This window comes from Chroicocephalus ridibundus, chromosome 2 (genome assembly GCF_963924245.1).
Source record: "Chroicocephalus ridibundus chromosome 2, bChrRid1.1, whole genome shotgun sequence".
NCBI lineage: Eukaryota > Metazoa > Chordata > Aves > Charadriiformes > Laridae > Chroicocephalus > Chroicocephalus ridibundus.
Genome location: NC_086285.1, coordinates 155028867 through 155054899, shown reverse-complemented (window position 1 = coordinate 155054899; position 26033 = coordinate 155028867). Strand labels below are relative to the sequence as shown.

Below are 26033 nucleotides of genomic sequence, written 5' to 3'. Positions count from 1 at the left end.
TGCATTGAGTCACCCTAAAAATAAATGAAGGTTATTTTAGGGTTTTTTTATTCTGGTCTGGTAACAGCAGTGATGATGGTGTGACTAACATATGTTACTAGCTTCTGTGATCAAACACTGCGGTCACGAATCCTCAGCTTCTGCCAATGTACCTGGAATTTGCATGTGATCTTCCATCCAATGTGTTAGCCAGATTTATTGCTGTGCAGCCTCCAAGATCATACGACATGAAGTGAATTCAGGCTGGCACAGTCATAAACTACTGTTTAGGATAAATGAAAACTACTGTTTAGGATAAATGAAAACCAGATATTGAGCAGATATTGACCAAAAGCAAGGGCAGGGGGAGGCAAGGAGGTGGAGTGACAGACTGTCATGGTTTCAGCTGGGATGGGGTTCACTTTCTTGCTGGTTGCTGGCTGGGGTTAAACCATTCCAGAGAAAGAGAGGGAGAAAGGGACAGAGGGACAAATAGCCAAAGATCTGATTCTCCAAGTGTTAAGAACCTTCTACACTCAAGTCCACGAACATGCCCAGGTTGCAGTTCACTATTGGGACTTGTCTGTCTACAACTGTCCTCTCTGAGATGAGCCAGTTCAAACAGCATTCCTAGAGCTTTTTCCACCGTTAGTTGCTGACCTTACTAGCAATTGCTCTGGCCTTTCTTTTTCTTAGCACTCACACGCCTGAACTTCACTCACCTATTCAATGTAAGTCACTTTCACACTGGCTTACTCATGCCAGGAGCACAGAACTAGAGGAAGCAATCACTCCGCTGCTGGGTGCAATAGAGATGTCACTGAACACAGTCCCAGAAATATCCCAGCAGCACAATCGCTTCTTTTCAATTCCTTTGTCTTCCAAATACCGAGGCTATTTAGAGACCTGACATACAGTGCCGTGTACAGTTAGCAGAGGACAGAATTTAGCTGGCAAAACTCTTGCCGCTTATTAAAAACACACCATCTATCATGAGCGCACAGGCGCTTTCCAACCTTTCGTTTACCAGATGTTAGGCAGCAGGGGTTGGACAGAAACCTTCGCTTTGCTTCTTTTCTGTCTGTACTACTACTGAGCGAGAGGAATGAACTTCTGCATCTGAGCAGGCTCCCCCCCACACCTGGTTCTGTGTCTACAGGAGGCTAAACACAGTGGTCTCAATTTAGCTCTACGTGGTGACCTTTATTCACCTTCAGCAAGTTCAGAAAACCATCAATAGTTCCATCAAGATCAACAGGGATATCCATAGCACCACTACCAACAAGACAGAAGAGTTCACAATCCTATTCCAAAAAAACAAAGGATTTTGTAGAAACTCACCTCCTCAGCCTCTACAAATTAAGTATTCGCACTGAGAAACTTAAGCACGGTTAAGACTTTGCCCTATGGACTATTCAAATCAAATTTTAAGATCATATGTCTGCTCCAATATGTGCAAAGACTTTTCTGAAGTTTTATTAACACTGGAGCAAATATAGATATGTGCTACCTACGTGTAGTTTCTTGTCCTGTAAGGGGATCACTAGCTTCTTCTCCAAACATGGCATAAACTGTGACTGTATATTCTGTATTTGGCAATAGTCCATCCAGTTCAAGATCTGTTGAGGCCTCCCCAATTTTTATCTAAAAACACCATGAATAAAAAAGACACGTTATTTCTGAATTAGCTCTCAATGGGGAAGAATGCTATTTACACACTTGAAAATAGATATGTGATCAAATGCTCTGCTGAGCATCTGTCTGATACTGTGCCTGCGGTACTTTGCCCGAGATTTTGGGATTTTGCACAATAATCAAAAGAACAAAATTGTCAAAAAGCCAAAAGCCAACATATAGTTAAGAGGACTTTAAAAGTAACTAGTCACGCTAGCAATGACAAAATAGTCTTCTCTAGAACGTGCAGTTACTAAGACCTTTTAATTCCCAGCTACAGCTTGTTTCATCTTTGGTGACAGGACTGAAATGCCACAGGAGGAACTGATTTCTGTGCACACTGACGTTCAGATTTGTTGCTATTTAAGGTGTGGATCATTTTCCTCCTCCACCTCTTTACTGAGAGCCACATTAACATGGACTGACTTATTTACTGAAAAAAAAGTCTTTCTTCGGGGGTAAGACTCAGTCCTCCTGAATCAGCTAGTTTTCAGGAGGCCCCATTTTTAACAGAATTATGTGCTGACAGCCACTCATGTAGCACAGAGCACAAGTCTGTGCGAGCTTTCAGAAGCTTCCTACACTCTCCACAAGTTCGCATGCCCCTGCATGCTTTGTAGCGTTCTTGCTTCAACAGAGATGTACATAATCTTAAATATACATACAGAAACTTCATCATAAAAGCTTTCAAATCCCGGACCAGAATTTCCACTGGAACTATGCTAGCAACCTTAGAAAAGTCTACTGGTTTTACTATTTTAGTGACAGCAGACTGTCACTACCTCGTCCCGCCTTCTCTTCCTTCTAAAAATACCTTCTAAAAATCACTTTCGATGGAAGGCATTATTTTTAGATTTAAAAATAAAAGTTGAACAGAACTAAAATAAAACCAATAAATCTCACATCTGCAGATATTATTTACTTTAAAGGTCCTGATGACAACAAAGGCTAAACTTCATATTCTTCTGATAACACGCTTACAAAATATCTTAGTTTTACTTCATTTTTTTCTTCCTTTGAGTGTTAGTTCTATATGATGATACAGTACCATCTCATATATAATTTCAAAAGAGTAACTCTAATTCACATGAAATTGTTGCTTTTTTATGGCAATGACATATAATAAACTGATACTTGCACTTTATTCACAGTCTGTAACACATACAGTACTTAAGGCAGTCGTGGAAAAAAAATCCAAAGTGTTTGCTGATCAAGTGAGAGGTTAAAGGCCATGCATTAGCTTATTCTTTAAAAGATTTATTTTTGAATAATTGCTATTCAAATGAAAGCTCAATACATCACCTCCTTCTCATCTGCTGCCAATCCTTCCGTGAGGGGAGCATAGAGGATCATGTAGCCTGTGGCACCCGCTACTCCGTTCCACTTTGCTCTCATGCTGCTTTGTGACACATCATACAATTGCAGATCCGACGCCATTGGCAAGGCAACTACAGTGGAACAAGAAACAGACACTTCAGTTGTCTCACTTGAACGACCAGCTATTTTTCAAACAGTTTATTCTACCCCAGGAAACACAAAGGAATATAGCTGTCTCCAGACATGGAGGTGCTGTCTGTATGCCACAACCATGAAGAGCTGAAAAGAACACAGAATTAGAGGAAGAAGAAAATGATGACCTAACCAATTCTAGCACCAGGGCAGAGCTACCCCCTACAAAGCATTTCAGCTCTTTGTCCTAAATGGCTTTGAACATTTCACATGGGAGGATTTCTGTCCTTTAAGCACCAAATCACTCTGTTCAGATCTCACCCTTCCTTCTCCCTGATCTGCAGGAGGATGACCACTTGCTGTCAAAAAATGGGCACAGTGTGCCAAATGGAACAAGTAGCAGCCCCCAGAGGTGGCTCTTTCTGGCAATAGTGCCCAAGCCAGAGTGTGGGAGAGACAGCCATGAGGTAGGGCACCCTGGAGGAAATCCTGAATGAGCACGTTGCGCACATCAAAATATTTTGACTACAAACTGTTGTGTGTTTAAGGCCTGGACTGTCCAAATTGGCTCCCAGGCCTACATCAGTGGGATTATGCAAATGTGGGTAAGATCATCCATTGCAAATCATGGCGAATGCTGACCTGCTGAGTACAACTAAGCAGGCTGAGTGAAATTCAAACATTAGGAGGTTTACTTGTGAATTTAAGGCACTGATACCAGAACATAGCATCAATCCAGGTTCTTTGCATTTTTGTAACTCTTTAAAGTAGCATTTTGCACTTCTCTGATTGTCCTCACTTTCTTTCTCTCACAGAATAACATTCCAAGGTCTCTCCACCGCTGTTCCATGATTGATGGATCCACCAAAATATCCAGTCACTGGAGAGATATAAGGGAACTTTGGCTGCGCCTTTGGAACTTCTACACTGAGAATAGTTCCTAAAATGACTCAAAGGGTCTGAAAAAACCAAAAGGTAATTGGTAATTGATATCAAACTTTTCTTATTAGGAATTCAGAGAGACTGTCATAGGCTGGATGTCAAACCTCTACACAAAGCTCTGCTTTGCATGTTTCTGAAGAATCTGATTTGCAGACACAGATTCAGCAACCAATTCTAATTACAAAGCTAATAATTCACACAGCTTCTCTACTCTCCTTGTCCAAACAAAAACTGCAGCCTGTCTAGCTGACATCTCCAAGGAGTAGTATATCTATTACGTTATCTTCAACAAGCTCTAACAGAGCTTTTAACTTCCCATATACAAAACATGCCAGTCCTTTCTTGTTCATTGCGGACATTCACTCAGTGTGTTGTTCAGGTCTGTAAACATGGGCAAAACTTCAACCCAGGCCTCTCTTTAGGTTTTCACTTCCAGGTTACCCATCTATCTTCACTTCCAAACCTTTCACAGCCTACCTCCAACCTATTTAAACCCATGTTGATGTGTTGATTTATATTCCCATGAATTCCCACACTTCCTCTAATTATAGGGAGAAACTATCCATAAACGTTTTAAAATGTACTTCAGTCTCCTCCCTCAGAGCTCCACTCTGATGTCTGATACCTACAGAAAGAAACCACATGTCAAGATATTCTGAAGGCACTTCCTACCACATTGTCTCATTCCTATTCAGACTGCCCCAGGATGACAGACAGAGTATCTACCACCTCTCCTTTTCCTTATTTCGATTCTAAAAATCTACAAAAAAGTATCCTCTAACTTATGAGTCATATTTTAACTCTCAACGGGAACTCCCTACATACTCAGGCAATATAAATAATAATTAATGAAGAGGTGACTGGAAATTAAACAAGTGGTGTTTTCTACTGGAATTTTCAGCTGAAGAGCTCAGAATCTCAAATATAAATAGATAATGCTGATTTGCATCTTGGACGGTTACCTAATATTCTGGTAACACAGGGATAAATTAAACCTACTAAAAACGAACTGGAATAAACTAAAACAGGCAAAATATATTTGCAGCAAATTAAAGTGTGAATGCATTTCATATTTATTTCAAGTTAGAAGTGACTATTAAATCAGAAACCTTTCTAATTATCTGTACAGTATGCATATTGAATGTGTCTATTTAGATATCACATACCTGTAACCTATTTTCAATGTTCTATATGAACAAATGTGATTGGTGGCTATTTTAATCTGTCTGTATCTCACACAAAGTCAGTATCTCACACAATTGTAAACTACAATTTTTCATACTTCTCCCATTAGGATAGTAAAAAAAATACTTTCAAACGGCAGGTATTTTTTCATGTGAAGTGATTAACACTTGCACATGTCAGACTATTACTTCCAACACACTATCAAAGGCAGCTGTATAAGATGCTTGATGCTGCATGACCTTGGGGTGTGATCTGATCAGATCTCAGAAAGCCAGCGGGGCTGGGCTCCGTCAGAACTTGACTACGCGACTTCAAAGGAATACCAGGTGCAATACAAAACAATCTTGTTGGCTCAGTATGCGACTGTTCTCTCTGCTCAATAAATTAAACCGGTCCTAACACCGTGTTACAGGGTATAACATGGCTGGAGATGACATTTTGGGAGACTGAGACTAAAGTAGAAGTCTTAAATAATTTTATATGATCCTATTTTATTTTCTCAGATTGTGAAGATTAGCACTGACACAGAATCAAAGAACCACTGAGGATGAAAGGCACCTCTTGAGATCATCTGTTCTAACTTCCCTGTTCAGTCAGGGCCAGCTAGAGCAGATTGCTCAGAACCGTGTCCAGTTGGGTTTTAAATATCATCCTCCAGAGATGCAGACTCCACAACCTGGACATGCACTCCCATGTTTGACCAACAACACAATAAAATTGTGTCTTCTTCTGTTCAGATTTAATTTAATGGATTTTTGATTTGTGCTCATTGACTCTTGTCCTGTCAGTGAGCACCACTCAGAAGAGTCTGGCTCCCTCTTCTTCCTCCCCTCCCATCAGGGACTTTTACATATCGATAAGATCACCCTGAGTCTTCTCTCTTCCAGTCAGAACAGCCATAGGTGTCTCAGCCTCTCCTCTTATGAAAGATGCTCCAATCCTTTAGTCATCTTTGTAGCCTTTCATAGGCTCACCCCAGTAAGTCCACATATCTCTTGTACTGGGGAGCCCAGCACAGGACCAAGCATCCAGGTGTGGCCTCATCAGTGTGGAGCAGGGGGCAAGAATCACCTCCTTCATCCTGCTGGGAATCCTTTTCTAATGAGATCCAGGAGGCTCTTGGCCTTTTTTGTGACCAGGGTGCATTGCTGGTTCGCACTCAGCTTTTGTTATTTACCAAGACCACCAAGTCCTTCTCTGCAGAGCTGCCCTTCAGATGGTCACCCCCCAGCATGTACTGATACATGGAGTTATTCCTCCCCAAGGGCAGGACTTTGCACTTCCCTTTGTTGAACTGCGTGAGGTCAAATGTGTTTTTTCCCCTTCCTATATCCATACTGACTAATTCAAATCACCTCCTTGTCCCTCACATGTTTGGAAAAGGATTTCAAGGAGTAGTTAGTTGCTCCATCACCTTCCCAGGAATTGCAGTGACAATGAACCGACCTGTAGTTCCCCAGATCCTGCTTCATAAAGGATTGACATTTGCTTTCTTCCAGCGGTCAGGAACTTCTGCCAGTCACCATGACCTATCAAAAATAATCGAGACTGTCCTCACAATGACATAAGCCAGCTCCTTCAGCACTCACAGGTGCAGCCAATCGTGTTCCACAGCCTTATGTGTGTCCAGTTTGCTGAAGTGCTCCCTATACTGGTACTCCTCAAATGAGGGTAAGTCTTCCTTTCTCCAGACTTTCCCACTGATCTCAGCAGCCTGGGATTTCTGAAGGCTATTTTAACCGGTAAAGGCTGAGTCAGAGAAGGCATTGAGTACCTCAGTGTTTTCCACCTCATTTGTCACCAGGTCCCCTGTCCCATTCAGGAGTGGGCCCATGTTTTCCTCAGTCTTCCTTTCACTGTTTATGCGCTTGTAGAGTCTATTCTTGTTGCCCTTCATATCCCTTGCCAGATTCAGCTCCAGGTTGGCCTTGGCTTTCCTAAACTTACCCCTGAAAGATCAGACAGCAATTCTGTACTTCTCCTGGGTCATCTGCCTCTTCTTCCACCTCTTATACACTTCCTTTTTATGTCTGAGTTCTGTTAGGAGTTCCTTGCTTACCCGTGCTGGCCTCCTGTCACCTTTGCTTGATTACCTACTTGTCAGTATGGACCTTTATTGGGGTCGTAGGATGTGATCTGTCAGTATCAAGCTGCTCTTCTGGATCCCTCTCCTCTCCGGGGCCATATTCCTTGGGATTCTTCCAAGCACGTCTCTGAAGAGACTGAAAACTGCTGCCCTGAAATCCAGAGTTGTGGTCCTGCTTTTCTGCACTCCTCACTCCTCTTAGAATCCTGCATTCCACCATCTCATGGTCACTGCAGCCAAGGCTACCTGTGACTTAAAACCCCCCGTCAATTCTTCCTTGTTTTTAAGTATCAGCTACAGCACAGCACCTTCTCTTGCTGGCTCCTCAAGCACTTGTGTCAGCAAGCTATTGTCAAAGCACTGTAGAATCTTCTAGATTGCTTGAGCCCTGCTGTGTTGTTCTTCCAGCAGATATCAGCTATTGATATATCACATATTGACTTCCTGGCTCCTAGGATGAACTAAAAAGTTACTGTCTACTTCCATTCCTAATATCTGTCACATTTACTAAAAAAGTAAATGTATTTTGTATACAAATGCATAAAATTGATATGATCAATAGCAGCACGTTATCTCAGGTACTACCACAGTTTTCATTACAGAACCCAAAACTGTAAACATAATCCTTCTTACAACATCCCAAGTCACCATTTTATAGACAGAAAGTAACTGAATCATTGAGAAAGAACTTAGAGAAGTTACCTTGAAATCTTTGGCACTGGTGGGAATCACATGCAGGTATTTTTGGTCCCACCTAATCCTCCCCTCATGAGATCATCCTCAGCCACAAACCTAATTTATAAAGCTTGGCTCCACACCCAAAGTGTAGGAATGTTCTAATTTAGGGTTCAATACAATCAACTTCAAAGTTCAGCCCAGAGATAAAACCTTCCTCAGTGTTTAAATATCCACAGTGCATTTGGACTTAGGACCTTAGCCCAGAATTAATTCAAACAGAAATTATTTAAGGCAAATGCATTAAAAGACGCTAAACTGAAAAAGACTCTCCTCCACATTTCTTTTTCACAAAGACACAGTATGATTAAATGCAGCCAGTCAAATCCGTAACAAACACGATAAGGACACTCACGTGTAGTTTCAGTTCCACGGAGGCCCTCACTAGCAGCATTTGAGTATATCGCAAATACAGCTATCTGGTATTCAGTCAAAGACATCAGGTTTTTCAGAACTGCTGTTGATAAGCTTCCATCTACCACAACCTGTTTAGAAGAAAATTTAACGAAATACACATAAGGCAAACTAACCATATTATCATCAAATCAATCAATCCCTCTTTCAGGCAATTTTTACACTGGCATCTAAGAATCAATATACTAAAGTTCCATTCATAAATCAAATTTGCTTTTGCTACCTTTATGTACAGTAAGGTGCCTGAAAAAAGAACAGCAACCACATATGTAATCAAAATGTTTAACTGATATAAGTAGCCATTTAGAAGAAAGGAATTGCTTAGAGAAATAAAGTGTACAGAATAAAATTTTAGAATGTATATTAGGCACTTTTTGATGTAAATACTACATCATCATAAATATTCCTTTAGTACTACTTATGTACACACACAGTACTTCAAACTGACATTAATACATATCCATGTTGAACAAGTTTCTAGTACAAAAAGAAATAAAATAGATCCTTAGTTAAATCCTTTTGCTCTTCTGCCTTTTCCTTCAATTTTGTAAGTTCTCAGCTGAAGCCAAAAGCTTGTTCTACTGCATTTTTTCCGGTATCCAAAATGCCTGAGTCCTATTCAAATAAACACCTCTCTCCAAATTTTCAATTACCAGCTGTCAACATCCCAAAATATATATCCATATCATCTTTTTTTTATGATCTATTTTTTCTTAGAACTGAAAATCTGGCTTACCATCAGCTCCTACCTCTTCTGTTCTTGTAAGCAGAATGGTGCAGGGGAAGTCTACAGAATTGGTTCAAGTAACCGTTAAGTGTAAGCAAAAATGCAGGCAGTTCACCCCACCCCCCAAAAGTGCTCATTGTTAGAGCACATTTACTTTAAATTACACGACAGAAAAGCAGCCTGGCTACTACCTAACCTTCACCACCATCCAACGTGACCATATCTCTTTTCTGCAGTGGGCTTCAGAGTCCACATGGGAATTTCGGGCATTTTCTGTCTGGTTAGTTCTTGCTTTTGTATTAAAATTTTCTGGGAAGCTTTTCCTCCTATTACCTCTTCCGGTTGTCCTCCTCGAGTGGGATAGTACACGACCCTGTATTTTTCCACTTTGCCTGGTGCATGGGTCCAGCTAACCCGGAATCCTCTAGCTGTTACCTCAGATGTGACCAAATCCGAAGGAGACCCAAGTGAAGCAACAATTGTTCCTAGGTTAGAGACAACACAATTTTTTAACTCCCCTCTGCAAAATAATTATTTGGTTTGTTGTATTTGCTGAAGTTCCAACACTCCTCATCAGAAAATCAAATAATTGGCTATTCCACACTTATTTACACCATTTTCAATGGAAACAAAAAAATAATAAGAAGAACGAGTACTGCACACGGAGTTGTCACTGGGCCTTCCTGGCCTTTCATAAACCTTTATATGAAAGAAATAAATATACAAAACTAAGCTTTCTGTCCTTCCTCCCATCACTCTTTCAAGCCCTCTCTTTCTGGTTTTCTATTTCAGGTTGCTTTCCTCCCAGCCACGAAAAAAGTCCAAGTACATATACAGCTGTGATCTCCTGTGCTCCTCAGCAGGTTGGAAACTGATACGCTGCCTGTCAGCAGATTGAAGAGATGTAGGGAATGCTCATCTTCTCTGGCATTCATTCTTTTCCACAAAGACGTCTCATCGCTCTATGGTTTTTCCATCCTCTCCCTCTCAGTTTCCCAACTGACTGCTTACTCCCTCCTTAAGACACAGCTAATATTCTGCATTTCTTCCAGTTTCCAGGTGAATAAAAGAGGAAAAAGATGGAATGAAGCCTTACTAATACATGCTTTTTCATTGCACAGGTAGAAAGATGTGTGAAGAACGCCTTCCTTTACTGATATATATGACAAGCTTATTGAAAAATCACTAAGCATTTCTGCGATATCACAGAATCACAAACCAAGCAATACAAACAAAATCCACTGAAGCCTCTCGGAAAGAATTTCCTCAGGTAGGAGGACTGTTTCTCTGACAAATTGCAACATTTTTTCATAGCCACTCCCTTTGTTCAGAGAAGCAAAAAAATACTGTAGTCAGAAAAGGTTTGTTTATATACGAACAATTTCCTTCACCATTTCTCATGCTCTGAAATATTTTTTTGTATTAAACACACAAAAATAATCCATCATCAGGAAGGGATAAAACAATATTAACAGTCTAAAATTTTGAAAACTTACGAGACAATAAAAATAGTAAGTTAGGAGATGGAAATCACAGCACAAATGTAACAATTCCATGTGCAGCTGTTAAAGTAATTCATCCCCAAACCTGTGTATTATAAAAAAATTTTTCCTTACCCACCACTTGGAAATAGTTACAGCAGAATGAATGTATATTTTTGTACTTTTGGTACTACCAAATACCGTAATATTTACCGCTATCAAAGACAGAGAGCAAAAGATCAAAGATATCCAAGCAAGAATAAACCATACCTAGGAAGATAACTTCTCTGACAATGTGCTTTCTTGTCAGCAAAAGAACACACGGCATGAGTCAAGGGCCAGAAACCAGCTTAGAACTGCAGGTATTTGCCATAGGATTAGCAGCTCTAAATTCATATTAAGTTACATTAGACCTTGTTTCTTATTCACCTTTGATTTCCTTTTCCTGTTCCTCTACCCGTGAGCACACTGTTCTGGTGAGACCTTCAACAATGGTATGCATGAAGTTAAAGTCAGCAACGTTGTAGACGTGTGTGCTGTCAGGTTCAGAGGCAATCTCTTTGAGTTCATTTATATCTGCATTCTTTACACCTTTCATTGGAAAGAAGAATAAAGAAAATATTTGCAACAAAAAAGAAAAAATCTTGTATGCTTAAAAATTGATAAATTTTGATTAATAAAAAAATTACTAAAATCCAATTCTTTTTATTTGTTTTAGTGACCAACCACAGATTGCTCTGTCGTTAAGATGTTACTTCAAGATGTTAATTCTACCGGTGTAACTTACGTTCTTTCAGCTGTCTCCTGATAACATAGCATTCGTGTGCACTGCTTAATTCCAGTTATAGCAGAAATGAATTGCCGAACATATTAAAGAAGATTTAAATTAACGATAATACTTACCAGATACAGATAGAAAAGAACGATCCCTTAATACAGAGGGCAACAGACACAAATACACCCGAGTATAATGGGACACAGTACATGGGCATGGCAGAATACACACCAATAGCAAACAGCTCAATGCCAGCATCGCGTAGGTTTTTAGCAGGAGGGATAACATCATCTTGGGACTTTCCATCAGTGATCAATATACCAATTTTAGACACTCCAGGTCTTGCACCTGCTTCAGGCTTAAAGCTGTTTTCCAAAATGTAAGTTAAGGCAAGACCTAAAAAAGGAAACATTTTAAAAGACACTAAGAGGGAAAAACGTCCATTGATTTTGCTAATATCACAGTGTTTGTCTTTCCACTCAATTTAAAAATCCTGAGAAACCTCTTAAGGAAGAAAAAGTACAAAAGAAGAACTTATTTACTGAAAGATTAAATTCCAACACATAATCTAAACTACAGGGAAGCTGACATTCATCTTCAGCAGCCTTTTGATCAATCAAAGTATTTTAAACTGGCTATGGAAACCGAAATTGATCTTCCTGTGAATGCATCGTCTTTCCTTTCTTACTCTACAAAATTAGAATAGGAAGTCCCATTCTCCTTCTACCTACAGTGAAAGCATATGCTCTGGACATCTTAGTAAAACCTCATAGTACATACAATCTTACTTTAATTTGCTTGTTTGTTCGTTCTTTCCAATTTACAAGCTGAAGTAAAGCTTAAATAAAGCTTAGGGAGAATCTCATTTTAATAACTGCTAATTCTTTAAAGGGAAGGAAAAAGAACTCCTAAGGACAAACTTACATGTCACAATGAGATCCTACCTGAAAACTCTCTTAACTCTCCCACAGCAAAGGTTCCTAATTCACCTTCTTCTAACATTCATATCAAATAATCGTGATAATTTTCTACTTTCTACCTCACAGTAATCTCATTCCTAGAATCATACTACAGTCTTTCTGTCCTTTCTCCCACTGCAATCTCTCCGTCTATCAAAATAAAGGCTGCCGCAGAAGAGGACAATCTTTCACATTCTTTCTCCCCTTCCCTCCCTGCCAAAAAAAACAAAGGGAAAAAAAAAAGGAAAAAAGGAAGGCAGCAATTTACTCAAAGCCATGTCTGGGTCTTTGGATATATCATTCTCCTGGCAAGACAGCCAATATTGCTAACTGCTGCTTTGATGACACCGGAGTTGTGTTCAGAGACTGTATTTTTCCTAAGTTGACAGGCATCCCCCATTTATCCATCACTAAGTGTCTTCTAGGGCTTCAGTGCTCTAACTACTAAAAGGTCAATGGAAATCTAAAAGCCCCAGGTGATCATTTGAAAAGTTACTATTGCCAGTTGTCAGTTATTAAAACAACATTCTTTCCTTCTCCAGAATAAAGCTCTGTGTATGAACATTATGAATGGATTTTGCATTTTCTTCCTAGCAGGTAAAAGGTTTTACTTCCAGCACAGAGAGTTCATGCACACTTTGTTTTATGGGACTCTGTCCTGACCAGAAAGATTTCCAGTGAAGCCAAAAGACAAGCACTTCAGGAAAGACTTCACTGATATCGGGTAAAGCCATTAGTAAGCTGCAAAAACCCTTTTTACCCTTCATAGTAAGCAATAACACTTATTGGTTTGTGCAACAGAATTTGTTTTTTAATAAAAGGCAAAAGCTGAAACATCTGCCTTACCTGTTAATGTATTTCCTCCCTTATATGGTAGATTACGGACTGCATCCAAAACGGCATCTTTTGTGCCATAGGCATTCAAATGCCATTCAATTCGGGGATCACCACTGTACTGTGCAAGTCCTAAAGAACCAGAAATTAAGGTAATCCATCAGGCAATAAAGCATTTTTTTCAAGTATGTACACTTTACGTACTTGGTTACCAACGGCTTACCACAGTAAGCTTACCATAAGTAGCTTTACCACCATACTAGAAAGACTGCATTGCTTGATGCCAAAAAAATAGTACAAAGTTGTTCTTAGTGGCAATGCCTCAATTTATTTTCAAAGCCCTTCTTTCAAGTGCTAAGGAAAGTAAATGAAGAGTACACAACTTTTTCATGGTTTAGTAAGATTCCAAGAAATTGGGTTTTGAAGAAGAAGGACTTTATTTAATATGCTTTTGATCAGACTAAAATACAAATAGCAGAACAGAAATACAACATCTGAGCCAGTTTAAAGCATGAGAGAAGCCATCCATTGGCACATTCTTCCTCTGAAAATTAAACTGCAAGGGTCTGATCTAATGCTGACTGAAGTCAGTAAGATTGTTTCCACTGTTTTTTAGTTTTCCACTGACATTGCATTAGAGTTTACTTAAGCTGAGTATCACAGTAACATGTGAGGAATTAATACTACAAAGATTGAAGCAGCATTACTTTTATGACAGTAGTGCTAGTTTCAGGTGAGGATGAATCTTGCACAAATAAGTAGCATTAAGCTGTTAACTATCCTGAAATCATTAATTTTTTACATTGCTACAGAAATATTAAGAAAAAACATAGCACCTTACCTACTCTTGTTTTCTCAGATCCCACATTGAAAGCAGAAACCAGGTTTTCCAGGAACAGTCGAACAAGTCTGAAGTTGAACCTGCCAATACTCCAAGAACCATCTACCAGTATCACAATATCTGCAATTGCTGGAGTTTTACAGGTAAACAGGCTTCCTGTAAATCATTAAAATGAAAACAATATTTTTAATTCAATAATAAAATTGTAATCCAGTAAATGTTCCTCCTCCCACTAAGCTTAATACTTCAAGCTTCCTTCCACGGGCTAAGTGAGAAATAAGCAAAATCACTAAACTTATTTGTTCTAAATTCAGTAATAGAACAGTTGGCCATTATCTACTTCAGCTTTTTCATTAAGCTGTTCAAAATTACTATTGGGAGATCCACAAAAAAAATAAATGCTTCTTATAAAAATACAATACTTCAGAAAGAAAAATTTAACTGTCGTGTAACACAACCAAACCAGCAGTTCATTTTCATTTTCAAGAATATACATACACATTATACAGTCCATGACACTTAACCTTAGGTGTAGACAATGCAGAGAACGCTACCTAGAGATGCAGACGTCCAAAACAGTAATCAAGCCCCCTTTTATAGTCAACATAGAAAAGCAGGTGTTTCTATACATCTCCACAACTCTGTAGAAAAAGTTCTTTAGCTGCCATTGTAGACTTCTAAAGTTAGAAGTGAATCCCACCCTGGGAGTCTAGAGTAAAACTGCAGGTCAATTGAACATGTTGTATTAGACCAAAGCCGGAGGCACTCAATACAGTAAAGGTAAAACGCAAACAACTCAGATTCAAATTCACAATCTCTATAAGAACAAGCACCACATGAAGATTTAGTCTAACAGATTTATGGAAAAATATACAAAAATAAAAGAGTATTAAAAAAGCAACAGAAAAGACCTGATGAGAATTAGCAGAGATGCGCATTAGTAGCTACGGTTTAGCTAACCAATGGGCAAATCAGAGGAAATGGGAATAGAGGAAAAAATGTCAAGATAAGCCAACTAGAAGGTTTTTAGGAATTCTTAAGCAATTGAGAAGCCTAAACAGAAGTGCCACTTTCAGTTGGAGAAAATGACAGGAAGGGAAGTAAGAGAAAGGAAGAGGTTTCCATAACCTCAGACAGAATTGCCACATCCCACAGAAGTGGCTGCGTGACTGTAAAAGTAAGGCTGCTGAAATAGTGGGTTTGTATCGTAAGGAGGGAAAACGAATGAGTGATGTTACACGGCTATACCAAACAAGAGCTTATGTTTGAAGGATAAAAACAGCAAACTCCCCACCAGACTGACTATGGAATAAGGACAGAAGTAGGCAAGTCAAAGCATGTTAGTAGAAAAGGTATCATGCATCACAGCCCATTTAGGGATGAAAATTACATCCCTGAACACAGATTAGTGAAGTAAGCTGCAGCCCAACTTTTAGCATCTATTTTTTCAGGATCCACTACACAAATTGGTTGAGAAAGGATACTAACACCTAAGGTGGTACTAACAGGAATCACCAGGTACATTGCTAGAAACATCTTGAGCAGAGATGCTCAGCAAATAAAAGAAGTAATTCAGTGATAAATCATCAAAAAGGTGCTCACATTAGCTCACAAGCAGCTCTCCTGTTACAGAGAGGGAATAAATCACATGGTTAGCAACTTAAAACTTTAACACCATATTATTAATGACAATCTTTTCATTAAAGACAAACTGATAGTCTCCCAGGCGAAAACCATCTGATGCGCAAAAGGACTTCAAACAGTTGGTAATAATTAAAAGTTAGATTAGTTCTGTAGTGTAAATCCACTGAGCAAGAAACCCAGTCCATAAAGTTACAGTTAATGTCTTAAACATGTACTAAAAATGTTTTTAGAAGAGCAGGGAACATTTCCTACGTGCAGCCAGCAGTGTAGAATAAGTTCTAAACACATGACAAAAATTCCACTTACAAAGATGCCAAAACAAATATTTTATTTTAGTTTTTACAGTACAAGACAACGCTATTTGAATTGGCAACACATTTTAATGTATAAACACTGGGGAACATTTAGTAAGCATCAGAAAAATGATCTTAAATTGGAAGATAAATCCAAAGGAGGTCCGAATCTTTGTATCACTGAAGTCAACAGGAAAAATTCCCTTGATTTCAGCGGGACTGGAATTTGTTTTGTGACTTAATAGGAACTTACTGGTCATGGCAAAATCCGTGTTTTAAATATCTTTGCCAAATAAACTTCCTGTTAATCAGCCTGCATTACTTGCAGTATTTGTCTCCCATTAACATGCAGTTCAATTGTGCCATTCTCACACGGGCCATAATTAACTTCTTAAGCTTCAAAAGAACTATTGGCAAAGTAAAACGCTACTCGACACCAGTAAGAACGATAGAACTGGACCCCTGATTCACATCCAAGCAGCTGTACTGTAGCACAGATGTACCTTTTCAGTATGATCCCAGCAGTTTAATCCCATAACCCAATGAGGATAACAGGATTGTTGTGGCTGTATTTCCCTTCTGTACTTCTAAAATCTTATGCTTACTGTGAAACCCAGTTAGTGCCCTAGGTCTTACTCATTTCATATCATCAAGTTTTGCCTGTAAGGCTTCTTTACTCCTGTAGTCACGGCTTTCTGAATAAAACCTTTTATTGGTTTTAGTAAATCCATGTAGTGCAGCAAAACACGAAGAATAAAGAAAACAATAATGGCATTCCTTTCAATATTTTATTTCCACATCATCAGATCAGTGCAAATAGTATCATTCAATTATTTTTTGTTAAAATAGCATGTGTGGTTTGATCCAAGATTGTACTGCAATGTCACAGAATGTGCAAATCTGATTCGTTCTCTTCGTAGATAGGAGATACTTGTTGAATCTTTTCTGCATAAAATATTTAGGTTTTGTTACTTCTGTACACCCACTATTTGCTTATGCTTTCTCCTTGTTGTACTTAATAGAATTGTAGAAAGTTCCCTAAAACGGAATAAACAACAGTGAGATATTAAACGGAATAACATGTTGTACAGAAACCTTTAAAACCTGATAGGAATACAAACACCATATCATCCTAGTTTATAAAGTTAGTCTAAAAGACACAGTGTGTAGCAAATAATTTACACACCCCACTGAGATTAGCCAGTTTCCATTACCAGTTCTAGCAAATGTCTTTTTCAATAATCTTTCCATACAAGCATACACGGTCATGAATTCCTATAGGGTTTGGGGGTAATTTTGAACATTTGAAGTATCTGAACATAATTTTAATAGGCAATTTTCTCAAAAACATTTCTTAAAGGAAGATAACAGCATATAATTCCATATAAAAAAAGCTTCCAACACTCTGTTTTAGCCCACTACAAGTTTCAATACCTGTGATCAGGTTGTGCGTATTTCCCTTTTACTCGGTCATCAAGAAAACAGTAGTGAGAGAGAAGGTACCGTTTTCCTTTGAATTATACAATACTCACCAGTTTCAAGAGCAGGACAGTAGGGAGGAGCCCAGTTTCCTAATGTTATATAGATAGCATTATTCTACTTCAAGTGCTGCATTCCACAACAAACAATAACAGAGCCTGTGATTTTTAGGTTAGAGAAAATGACAGAATTGCAAACATCCTAAATTCAGAAAAAGAGCTTATATACCAGCAAGTGTCTTCAGTGCATCTACCTAAAATGGAAGCAGGAATTTGATGGGGAGAAAGTGAAAAATTAATAGACTTTCTGTAAGAAATTTACCATCCTCCTAGGGTTATTTGACAGAAGGAACTTGCCACTCTGCCAGGAAGCTAACTGAGGAGGAAGGGGCTTGGTCTGCTCACTTCTGCATGTCACAAATGAAGGCATAGGCTCAAAATTTCACCTCCAAAGACAGCAGCATACAACTAAAGGCTACCAGCAATGTATCAGGACAAGATATTTGCACAAAACCTGCTTCAGTATTGCCAACAGCTATATAATCATCAAGAATTTCAGTTCCTTTGTTTCAGGGAAACCTTTCAAAAAATAACCAGCATTGAAGGAATTTTGCATCTACCAAACAACGTTTCCTACCTTTGACCCCTCAAACCCCCAGATATTAAAGGTGACACATTTGCTTGCACTTCCGATGTGCAAGTGCTATAGCACTACCAAGACCCACATCAGAGTTTGGCTGAGAGTGAAGCCAACAATGGCAGCGCTGAAAAAAAGACCCAGCTAGAACTTTCTGGGATATTTCTGGGAGTTATTGGAGCCTGCAAAATGTGACCCTTGAGACGTCCCTTTGAAGGGAATGGAGCGCAGGTTAGGACTGCAAGGGACTCCGGCAGTACGGAGGATGCACAGAACAAAGCAGGGTCTGCAAACTTCTGTAAACACCCACCACTCCTCTGAGCCTGTATTTTCAACCTGCTGTTATACTTTCACACATGCGATCACTAAGCAGTGTTAAAAAACAGAAGTTTGACCAAAAAAACCTGCGAGCCTTACTTAGACACAAATACAAACTATGATATTTCAGACTAGAGTAGCGGCCCTGTGATTCTTGCAGTTAGTTCTACCACTCTTTGAAAGTTTTTTGAAAGGCAAAGGGAGAAGCAGCGAATACAGGCACTGCCACCCAGGAGGACTCAATGCCTTAGAAGAACCAGTTCAACGTGCACACAGTTATGATAAATTTTGCAGAAACACACTTGATAGTTTGCCTCCCCTTGGTATGAAACTCTGTTCTCATTTTCAAGAGCCAAAACACACACTTCTGCTAGAAGTTAAGACTCTAATTCTTTCTGAGTCTGCAATTTGTTGTTTCCTTTCTTTCCTTTCCTTTCTTACTCTCTGTCACAGTGGAAAAGTCAAATATACGTGGAAGGAGAGGAAGAAAGTTCAAGCAGGGGTCAGTAATAGCACAATATGAATGGAAGACTCATTCAAAGCACGAACGTAACAAAGCACAGAAGGCAAGACGCACGATGACAGAAGCAAATGGAAAATACCTTGTGAATAAAGCATGAATGACAGAGAAAAGTCAGTCCTCCACAGTGACTGACAGCACCACAGCTGAGCAGAAGCACCACTGAGGAGAAGGGCAATATAAGTCTACATCAGCAAGATGTCACTTCTTTTTAAAAAAGGGTTAAAAAAAAATAGAGATGTGAGGCAGTGTTCAGCTCCAAAATTCAGCAACTCACTAGTCCACGCTTCTGACATTGCTATTATTGCACTGTGCTGGTGATATCATCATCGCACTTAGACCTCAGTTTAACACATCCCATATGTCAGGCTACGAACCAGACAAATGCATACAACATAACTGCTTTTCTTTGAACTAGATCCAACCATAGCTTGAATTTGAAGGACTCAAATGCTGGAACATCATTAGGTTGAAAGAGCAGCCCAACGAGGTTAGAAGTTTGTCCCTGCTCCCTAGAAAAAAAACAAAATAAAATAAAGCAGCCAGCCCTTTCCCATGCACCTTGTTCTGTTCCAGGAAACTAATATAGCCCAACTGGCAGGCCTACAAATTTGTTATTTAGGGGAGTTGGAATACTAAGATTTACTAAATCTGCTCCATCTAATCGTGTCACATTTGACTGTGAGTGCTGTAGTTCAATAATTTTGCTACTTTCAAAAAGTACACAGAAATAAATAGATGTTATTACTTAAAGCGTACCTTTTGAATTTAAAGCCACAAAATTGGTTAAAGCAGTAGCTGATAAAACAAATTAATTGCATACATATACTAGCGATAATTCTCAAGTGTGAGAGAAGGAAGCACACAGCCATTTTCTATGCACCTTTCCATACACACTCAGTGGTAGTTGTACTTCGGCAGTAAGCAATCACTAGCTTCAAAAAACTTTTTAGAACTTTCTTCCTACATCTTAATTTACTTGACAGCCAGCATAAATATAAAAGGTAACTATGAAAGAAAGTGCTGATGTTTTCTGGCAGACCATTGCTGAATGACAGTACCAAAGCACCTGATGTTTGCAGCAGCTTCCCAAAAAGCAACACTAAACTCTCTTGGTCTGTGTACCTAGCTAGAAAAATATGTTTAAAAATCCCTCTGCATTTAAACCGAGAGTTCAAAACATTTACTTTACTTTCTCTTCCAATGAGCAACACGTCAACACAGGACAAAGCACACTGCTGAAATCTTTCCTGAAACTTCAACACCGCAAGATACTGTGTCCATTTAGCCATAACGATTTACACTGAAAATGGTCCACAACCCTCCTGTAAGGCACATGAAACCTAAGAAGCTCTTCTGCAGGTTACAGTGATAATTCTCTACTTCTTTTTGCTCTCAGTTCTGTCTCTGAATGCACGAATGTTTTAAATGAAACAACTGTCTCAAAGTCTAAATTACTTTTCAAGGCAGAGAACTATAATTTTTTATTAATATGGTCATATTTATCCACCATTCCTATGTAAAAAATATGCCAGGATTTAAAAGGGTGATTTTTCTCCTTAATAATGAAGTATGAAATCCCTGAGACAGTTTTCTCTGGCTATCTAGAAGGCAGTTAATCATGAGGCTGCGGAAGAAATTTGCACTCAGAAATCCTCAACATTAATTAAGCTACACGTATAAATCCTTCTAAACCATGATAAAGAGCTGGTCTGTGCCTGAGTTACAGCTTTAATACAACAGGTAAAATAACAGAAAAGAACTTGCCTGAGAGAACAAGCTGCATTATCTATGAAAGTCATTAACACAGAACTAATTAAAAATTAGTTGAAGCGAACTGCTACAATACTGTTACATTACAGCTCAGTATTATAGATCCAGGTACGTACAATGTTGTGGCCATTGCGTCCAGAAGCAAAAAAGATGGTGCAGTACAGTTACAGTGCAGAGGACTTTCAAATTCAAGTCCCTATATTACCTTCAAGCATTTCTCTAAATTATATTACCACAAGGTAACCAACACGTATGCTCATATAAATATAAATATGCAGTGATTTTCAGAAGCATCAGTAATTTTGGATGTCATGTGTCAATCCACAAAACTTGGGATGAAACTCGTGCCCTCTCAAATGTAGCAATTCATCCCTTGTCTAACTCACAGAGGTGTCTGAGTGAACACCCTATTCTGAAAAATCTCCAACTCCCAGAATCACAGGGGAGTGGAGGTGAGAAGGGACCTCTTGAGACTGTAGTCAAACTGTCCTGCTCAAAGCAGAGGCAACTGCAGCAGATTGCTCTGGGCCATCTCCAGTCAGTCTCCAAGGATGGAGACTCCACAGCCTTAGTAACCTCCTCCAGCATTTGACCATCCTTACAGTAAAAAAAAGCGCTTTCTTTGATTAAATGGAGTTTACAGTTATTTCAGTTTGTGTCCACTGAGAAGAGTCTGTCTCTGCCTTCTTTACTCCTTCCAATGTGTATTTTTACACATTGGAAAGTATCTCTTGAAACTGCTGTCCTCCAAGCTGAACAGTCCAGCTGCCTCAGCTCTCCTCTTATGAAAGATCTCCAAGCCCTTAATCATCTTCATGGCCCTTCACTGGACTCGCTCCAGTAAATCCATGTCTGTCTTCTACTGGGGAGCCAGCCCAGCACTGGACACACAACTCCACGTGTGGCCTCACCAGGGCTGAGCAGAGGGGAAGGATCAGATCCCTTGACCTGCTGACAACTTTCTTCCTAATGCAGCCCAGGAGGCTGTTGGCCTTCTTTACAACAAGGGCACATTGCTGGCTCACGGTCAATTTGGTGTCCAGCAGGATGCCCACGGCCTTTTCTGCAAAGCTGCTTTCCATCCAGGCAGCCACCAGCTTCTGCTGTTTCCTGGGGTTATTCCCAGGACTCTGCACTTCCCTCCGTGGAACTGCATGACCTCCCTCTTGGCCCATTTTTCCATCTGGCTGAGGATACTTGGAGTGGCAGCACAACCCTCTGGTGATCAACCATTTCTCCTAGTTTTGTATCATCTGCAAACTTGCTGAGGGTGCGCTCTTTCCCATCATCCCAATCCTCGTGTGATTGCAGGTTCTCATCTCCCTCCGTGTCATTCCTATTTTAAAGCTCTTGTCACCAGGCTGGCCAGCCTGTTAGCAAAGATGATTTGCAAAGATGGATTACATCTCTTGCAAGCAGCTATCAAGCCTCAAAGGGTGTCCCATCATCACAGAAGCCCAAAACCTGTTGCTGACAGCAGCTGCAAAACTAGTTTTTGACCAACAGGATCTACCCAGTTCTCCTCAAGCCCTTTCCCCTCATAAGTGGGATCGAGGAGATGACCACCTGAACCCCCATGCCCTTGACCATTTCCCCCAGAGCCATGCAGCTGACAGTTTGCCACTCAATGCAGAGACCCTGGCAACAGGATTACCATAATTTGTTTCCACATATTTCATTCCTGATCTCTTAAAGTATGTGCTATTAAGCAAAAGCAGACAAACATTAAAACAAAAAAATCTTCCTCAGAGGATTTGATTTTGTGGTTGTTTAGTTATGTCTCAATGAGCAACATAAAAGAAGAATCCCAAAAGTCTGTTCCGCTGCGCTGTACTGAAGCACTGCTCAGTGGGCTAAGCAGCAACAAACACACCACTGATACCTTTTCCTAAGTGAGCATTTAAGATAACCTTTGATTTTCTTTTCCTCTAGTTCACAGACTTTCAAATTCCTCTCATCCACTAAAGTAATTATTCCCTACCGTAAACAAATTCCTAAATAACCATGTTGCGTATTTTTTCCCCTCAGGCAGGTTACACTGATGCCTTCAAGCCTGCAACATTTCTTTCTGTCTGAGATTCCAGTCTCTTCCATTCACTTATTTCTTTGATCTTGTACTTACAGTACCATCCAGCTAGACAGATAAACAATGCACACAGGCACATCAGTTATGCAATATCATATATGGCGGACAGTTACATTTTTAAACTACAGAAGGACGACTAATAAATCTCAAAATAATTTACTGAATATTTTCTTCCATTCAATGCCATTTATAGCTACTTTTCTTTATAGTGTTTCAAAGGCTTTAAAACAAAACGACAAGCCTTATCCCCAAATCCAACTCCATAAAAATCTAATGCAGAACCTTATCCTAAGACTTTTGTACAGAGATTTTCATGACAATTTCACTCTACAGAGGAAGGCAATTTTTTATCTTTAATTTGCACACATACGAGAAAAATATTAATCTGATTTTGCAGAAAAGGTCTGCATAGGAAGTAATAAGACTTTAATGATTACATTGGACCCTTCCCTGGTCCAGTCATCAGATTACTATCCGCTACTGATATTTCAGGTAGGCAGTGACGAAGTAGGTACCAGAAGTCTGAGGGCAATGAAGAATGACTTTAGGGCCCTGGGACGGCTGGTTAAGGGATCGGGAGCACAAATAGTGTTCTCCTCTATCCCACCATTTGCAGGGGTAGACGAGGGGATAAATAGGAGAAGCCAGCAAATTAACTTCTGGCTCCGCGACTGGTGCGTCCGGCAGGACTTTGGCTTTTTTGAACATGGGCTGATCTACAGGAAACCAGGCATGCTGGCATCAGGCGGGGGAAGCCTAACCCGAAGGGGAAGAAAGAGACTGGGACAAGAATTAGCAGGGCTTATCCATAAGGCTTTAAACTAGGTTTGATGGGGGATGGGGACGAAACCAGGATCACAAAAGTGGTGCCTGGGAGCAACATAGCAGTGCTCATGGGTATAAGTGATAGCAACGTCTTGCAGCCTGTCTCAGCGATGGTGGGGGATAGTGAATTGTGTGGCAGCATAGACGCAAGGAGTAGTGATAATTTGGTAACTACAGTAGTGTCCGAGAATGATCAGGTGCAAATCAGGGCCTGTCCCCCCAAGAAAGTGGTAGGACAATTAACCCAACTGAAGTGCATCTACACTAATGCACGCAGCATGGGGAATAAGCAGGACGAGCTGGAGGTCATCGTGCAGCAGGGAAACTATGATGTGGTTGCCATCACGGAAACGTGGTGGGAAGACACACACAAGTGGAGTGCTGTAATTGATGGCTAACAGCTTTTCAGAAGAGATAGGCAAGGGAAGAGAGGTGGTGGGGTGGCCCTCTATGTTAGGGGCGGTTTTGAATGTCTAGAACTCAACAGTGTGAATGACAGTGTTGAGTGTGTATGGATAAAAATCAAGGGGAAGGCCAACAAGGCAGATATCATGATGGGAGTTTGTTATAGACCCCCTAATCAGGATGTAGAAACTGATGAAGTATTCTATAAGCGGCTGGCAGAGGTCTCGCGATCATCTGCCCTTGTTCTTGTGGGGGATTTCAACTTCCCGGATGTCCGCTGGGAATACTACACAGCAGAGAGGGAACAGTCCCGGAGGTTCCTGGAGTGTGTGGAAGACAACTTCCTAACACAGCTGGTGAAGGAACCTACTAGGGGAAGTGCCCTACTGGACCTACTGTTTGTTAACAGAGAAGGTCTTGTGGGGGATGTAAAGGTTGGAGGTCGTCTTGGGCAGAGTGACCATGAAATGATAGAGTTTTCAATTCTTGGTGAAGGGAGGCGGGGAGCCAGCAAAACTGCCACCTTGGATTTCCGAAGGGCAGACTTTAGCCTGTTTAGGAGCATGGTTGAGAGTGTCCCTTGGGAGGCAGTTTTGAAGAGCAAAGGTGCCCAGGAAAGCTGGTCATACTTCAAGCAGGTGCTCTTAGAAGCACAGGTGAAGGCCATCCCCATGTCCCGAAAGACGAGCCGACGGGGAAGAAGACCAGCCTGGCTAAATAGAGAGCTTTGGCTGGACCTCAGGAAAAAAAGGAAGGCTTACATTCTCTGGAAAAGGGGCTTAGCAACTTATGAGGATTATCAAGATATAACAAAGCTATGCAGGGGGAAGATTAGAAGGGCCAAAGCTCAATCAGAACTCAGCTTGGCCACTGCAGTTAAAGATAACAAGAAGAGATTTTTCCAGTATATCAACAGAAAAAGGAAAACTAGGGAAAATATAGGTCCACTGATGAATGAGACGGGTGCCCTAGTGGTGGAAGACACAGAGAAGGCAGAGTTACTGAATGCCTTCTTTTCTTCGGTCTTCACTGATAAAGCCGTCCCTCACACATCCCATACCCTGGAGGCAAGGGGGAAGGTCTGGAGAGAGGAAGATTTTCCCTTAGTTGAGGAGGACCGGGTCAGAGACCACTTAGCCAAGCTGGACATTCATAAATCCATGGGCCCTGACGGGATGAACCCGCAAGTGCTGAGAGAGCTGGCAGATGTTATCGCTAGACCACTCTCCATCGTCTTTGAAAAGTCATGGGGAACAGGAGAGGTGCCTGAGGACTGGAGGAAGGCTAACGTCACTCCAATCTTCAAAAAAGGCAAGAAGGAGGACCCAGGGAACTACAGGACAGTTAGTCTCACCTCTGTCCCTGGGAAGGTAATGGAGCGACTCATTCTGGATGTCGTCTCCAAACACATAGAGGAACAGGAAGTTATTGGAAGTGATCAGCATGGATTTACCAAGGGCAAATCATGCCTGACCAATCTGATAGCTTTCTATGATGTTATAACGGGTTGGCTGGATGAGGGGAGAGCCGTAGATGTCATCTACCTTGACCTTAGCAAGGCTTTTGACACTGTCTCCCATAACATCCTCATTAGGAAGCTGAGGAAGTATGGGCTAGACGAGGTGACAGTGAGGTGGATCAGGAGCTGGCTGAGTGACAGAACTCAGAGGGTTGTGATCAGCGGCACAGAGTCCAGTTGGAGGCCTGTAACCAGTGGTGTCCCTCAGGGGTCAATACTTGGACCAATTTTGTTCAATATATTCATTAATGACCTAGATGAGGGGACAGAGTGTATCCTCAGCAAGTTCGCTGATGATACCAAGCTGGGAGGGGTGGCCGACACTCCAGAGGGCCGTGCTGCCATCCAGCGTGACCTGGACAGGCTGGAGAACTGGGCAGAGAAGAACCTAATGAGGTTCAACAAAAGCAAGTGTAGGGTCCTGCACCTGGGGAGGAAGAATGCCAAACACCAG

The 26033-nt window shown here is 40.5% G+C and overlaps 1 protein-coding gene across 8 annotated transcripts in view; it reads right to left on the bottom strand.

Annotated features, from left to right (window-relative positions):
• Positions 1-26033, bottom strand: part of COL14A1 (collagen type XIV alpha 1 chain) — a 134594-nt gene that overhangs the window by 79045 nt on the left and 29516 nt on the right. For all 8 annotated transcript variants that reach the window (XR_010070071.1, XM_063327463.1, XM_063327465.1 and 5 more), the window contains 8 exons: positions 14082-14237; positions 13253-13372; positions 11679-11843; positions 11102-11263; positions 9525-9676; positions 8406-8535; positions 2956-3101; positions 1494-1623 (listed from right to left, as the gene is read on the bottom strand). Coding sequence is in view for 7 of the 8 variants with exons in the window: in XM_063327463.1 (XP_063183533.1) it covers positions 1494-1623; positions 2956-3101; positions 8406-8535; positions 9525-9676; positions 11102-11263; positions 11679-11843; positions 13253-13372; positions 14082-14237 (1161 nt within the window). In the remaining variant the exon portion in view is untranslated. The remainder of the gene's footprint in view (positions 1-1493; positions 1624-2955; positions 3102-8405; positions 8536-9524; positions 9677-11101; positions 11264-11678; positions 11844-13252; positions 13373-14081; positions 14238-26033) is intronic.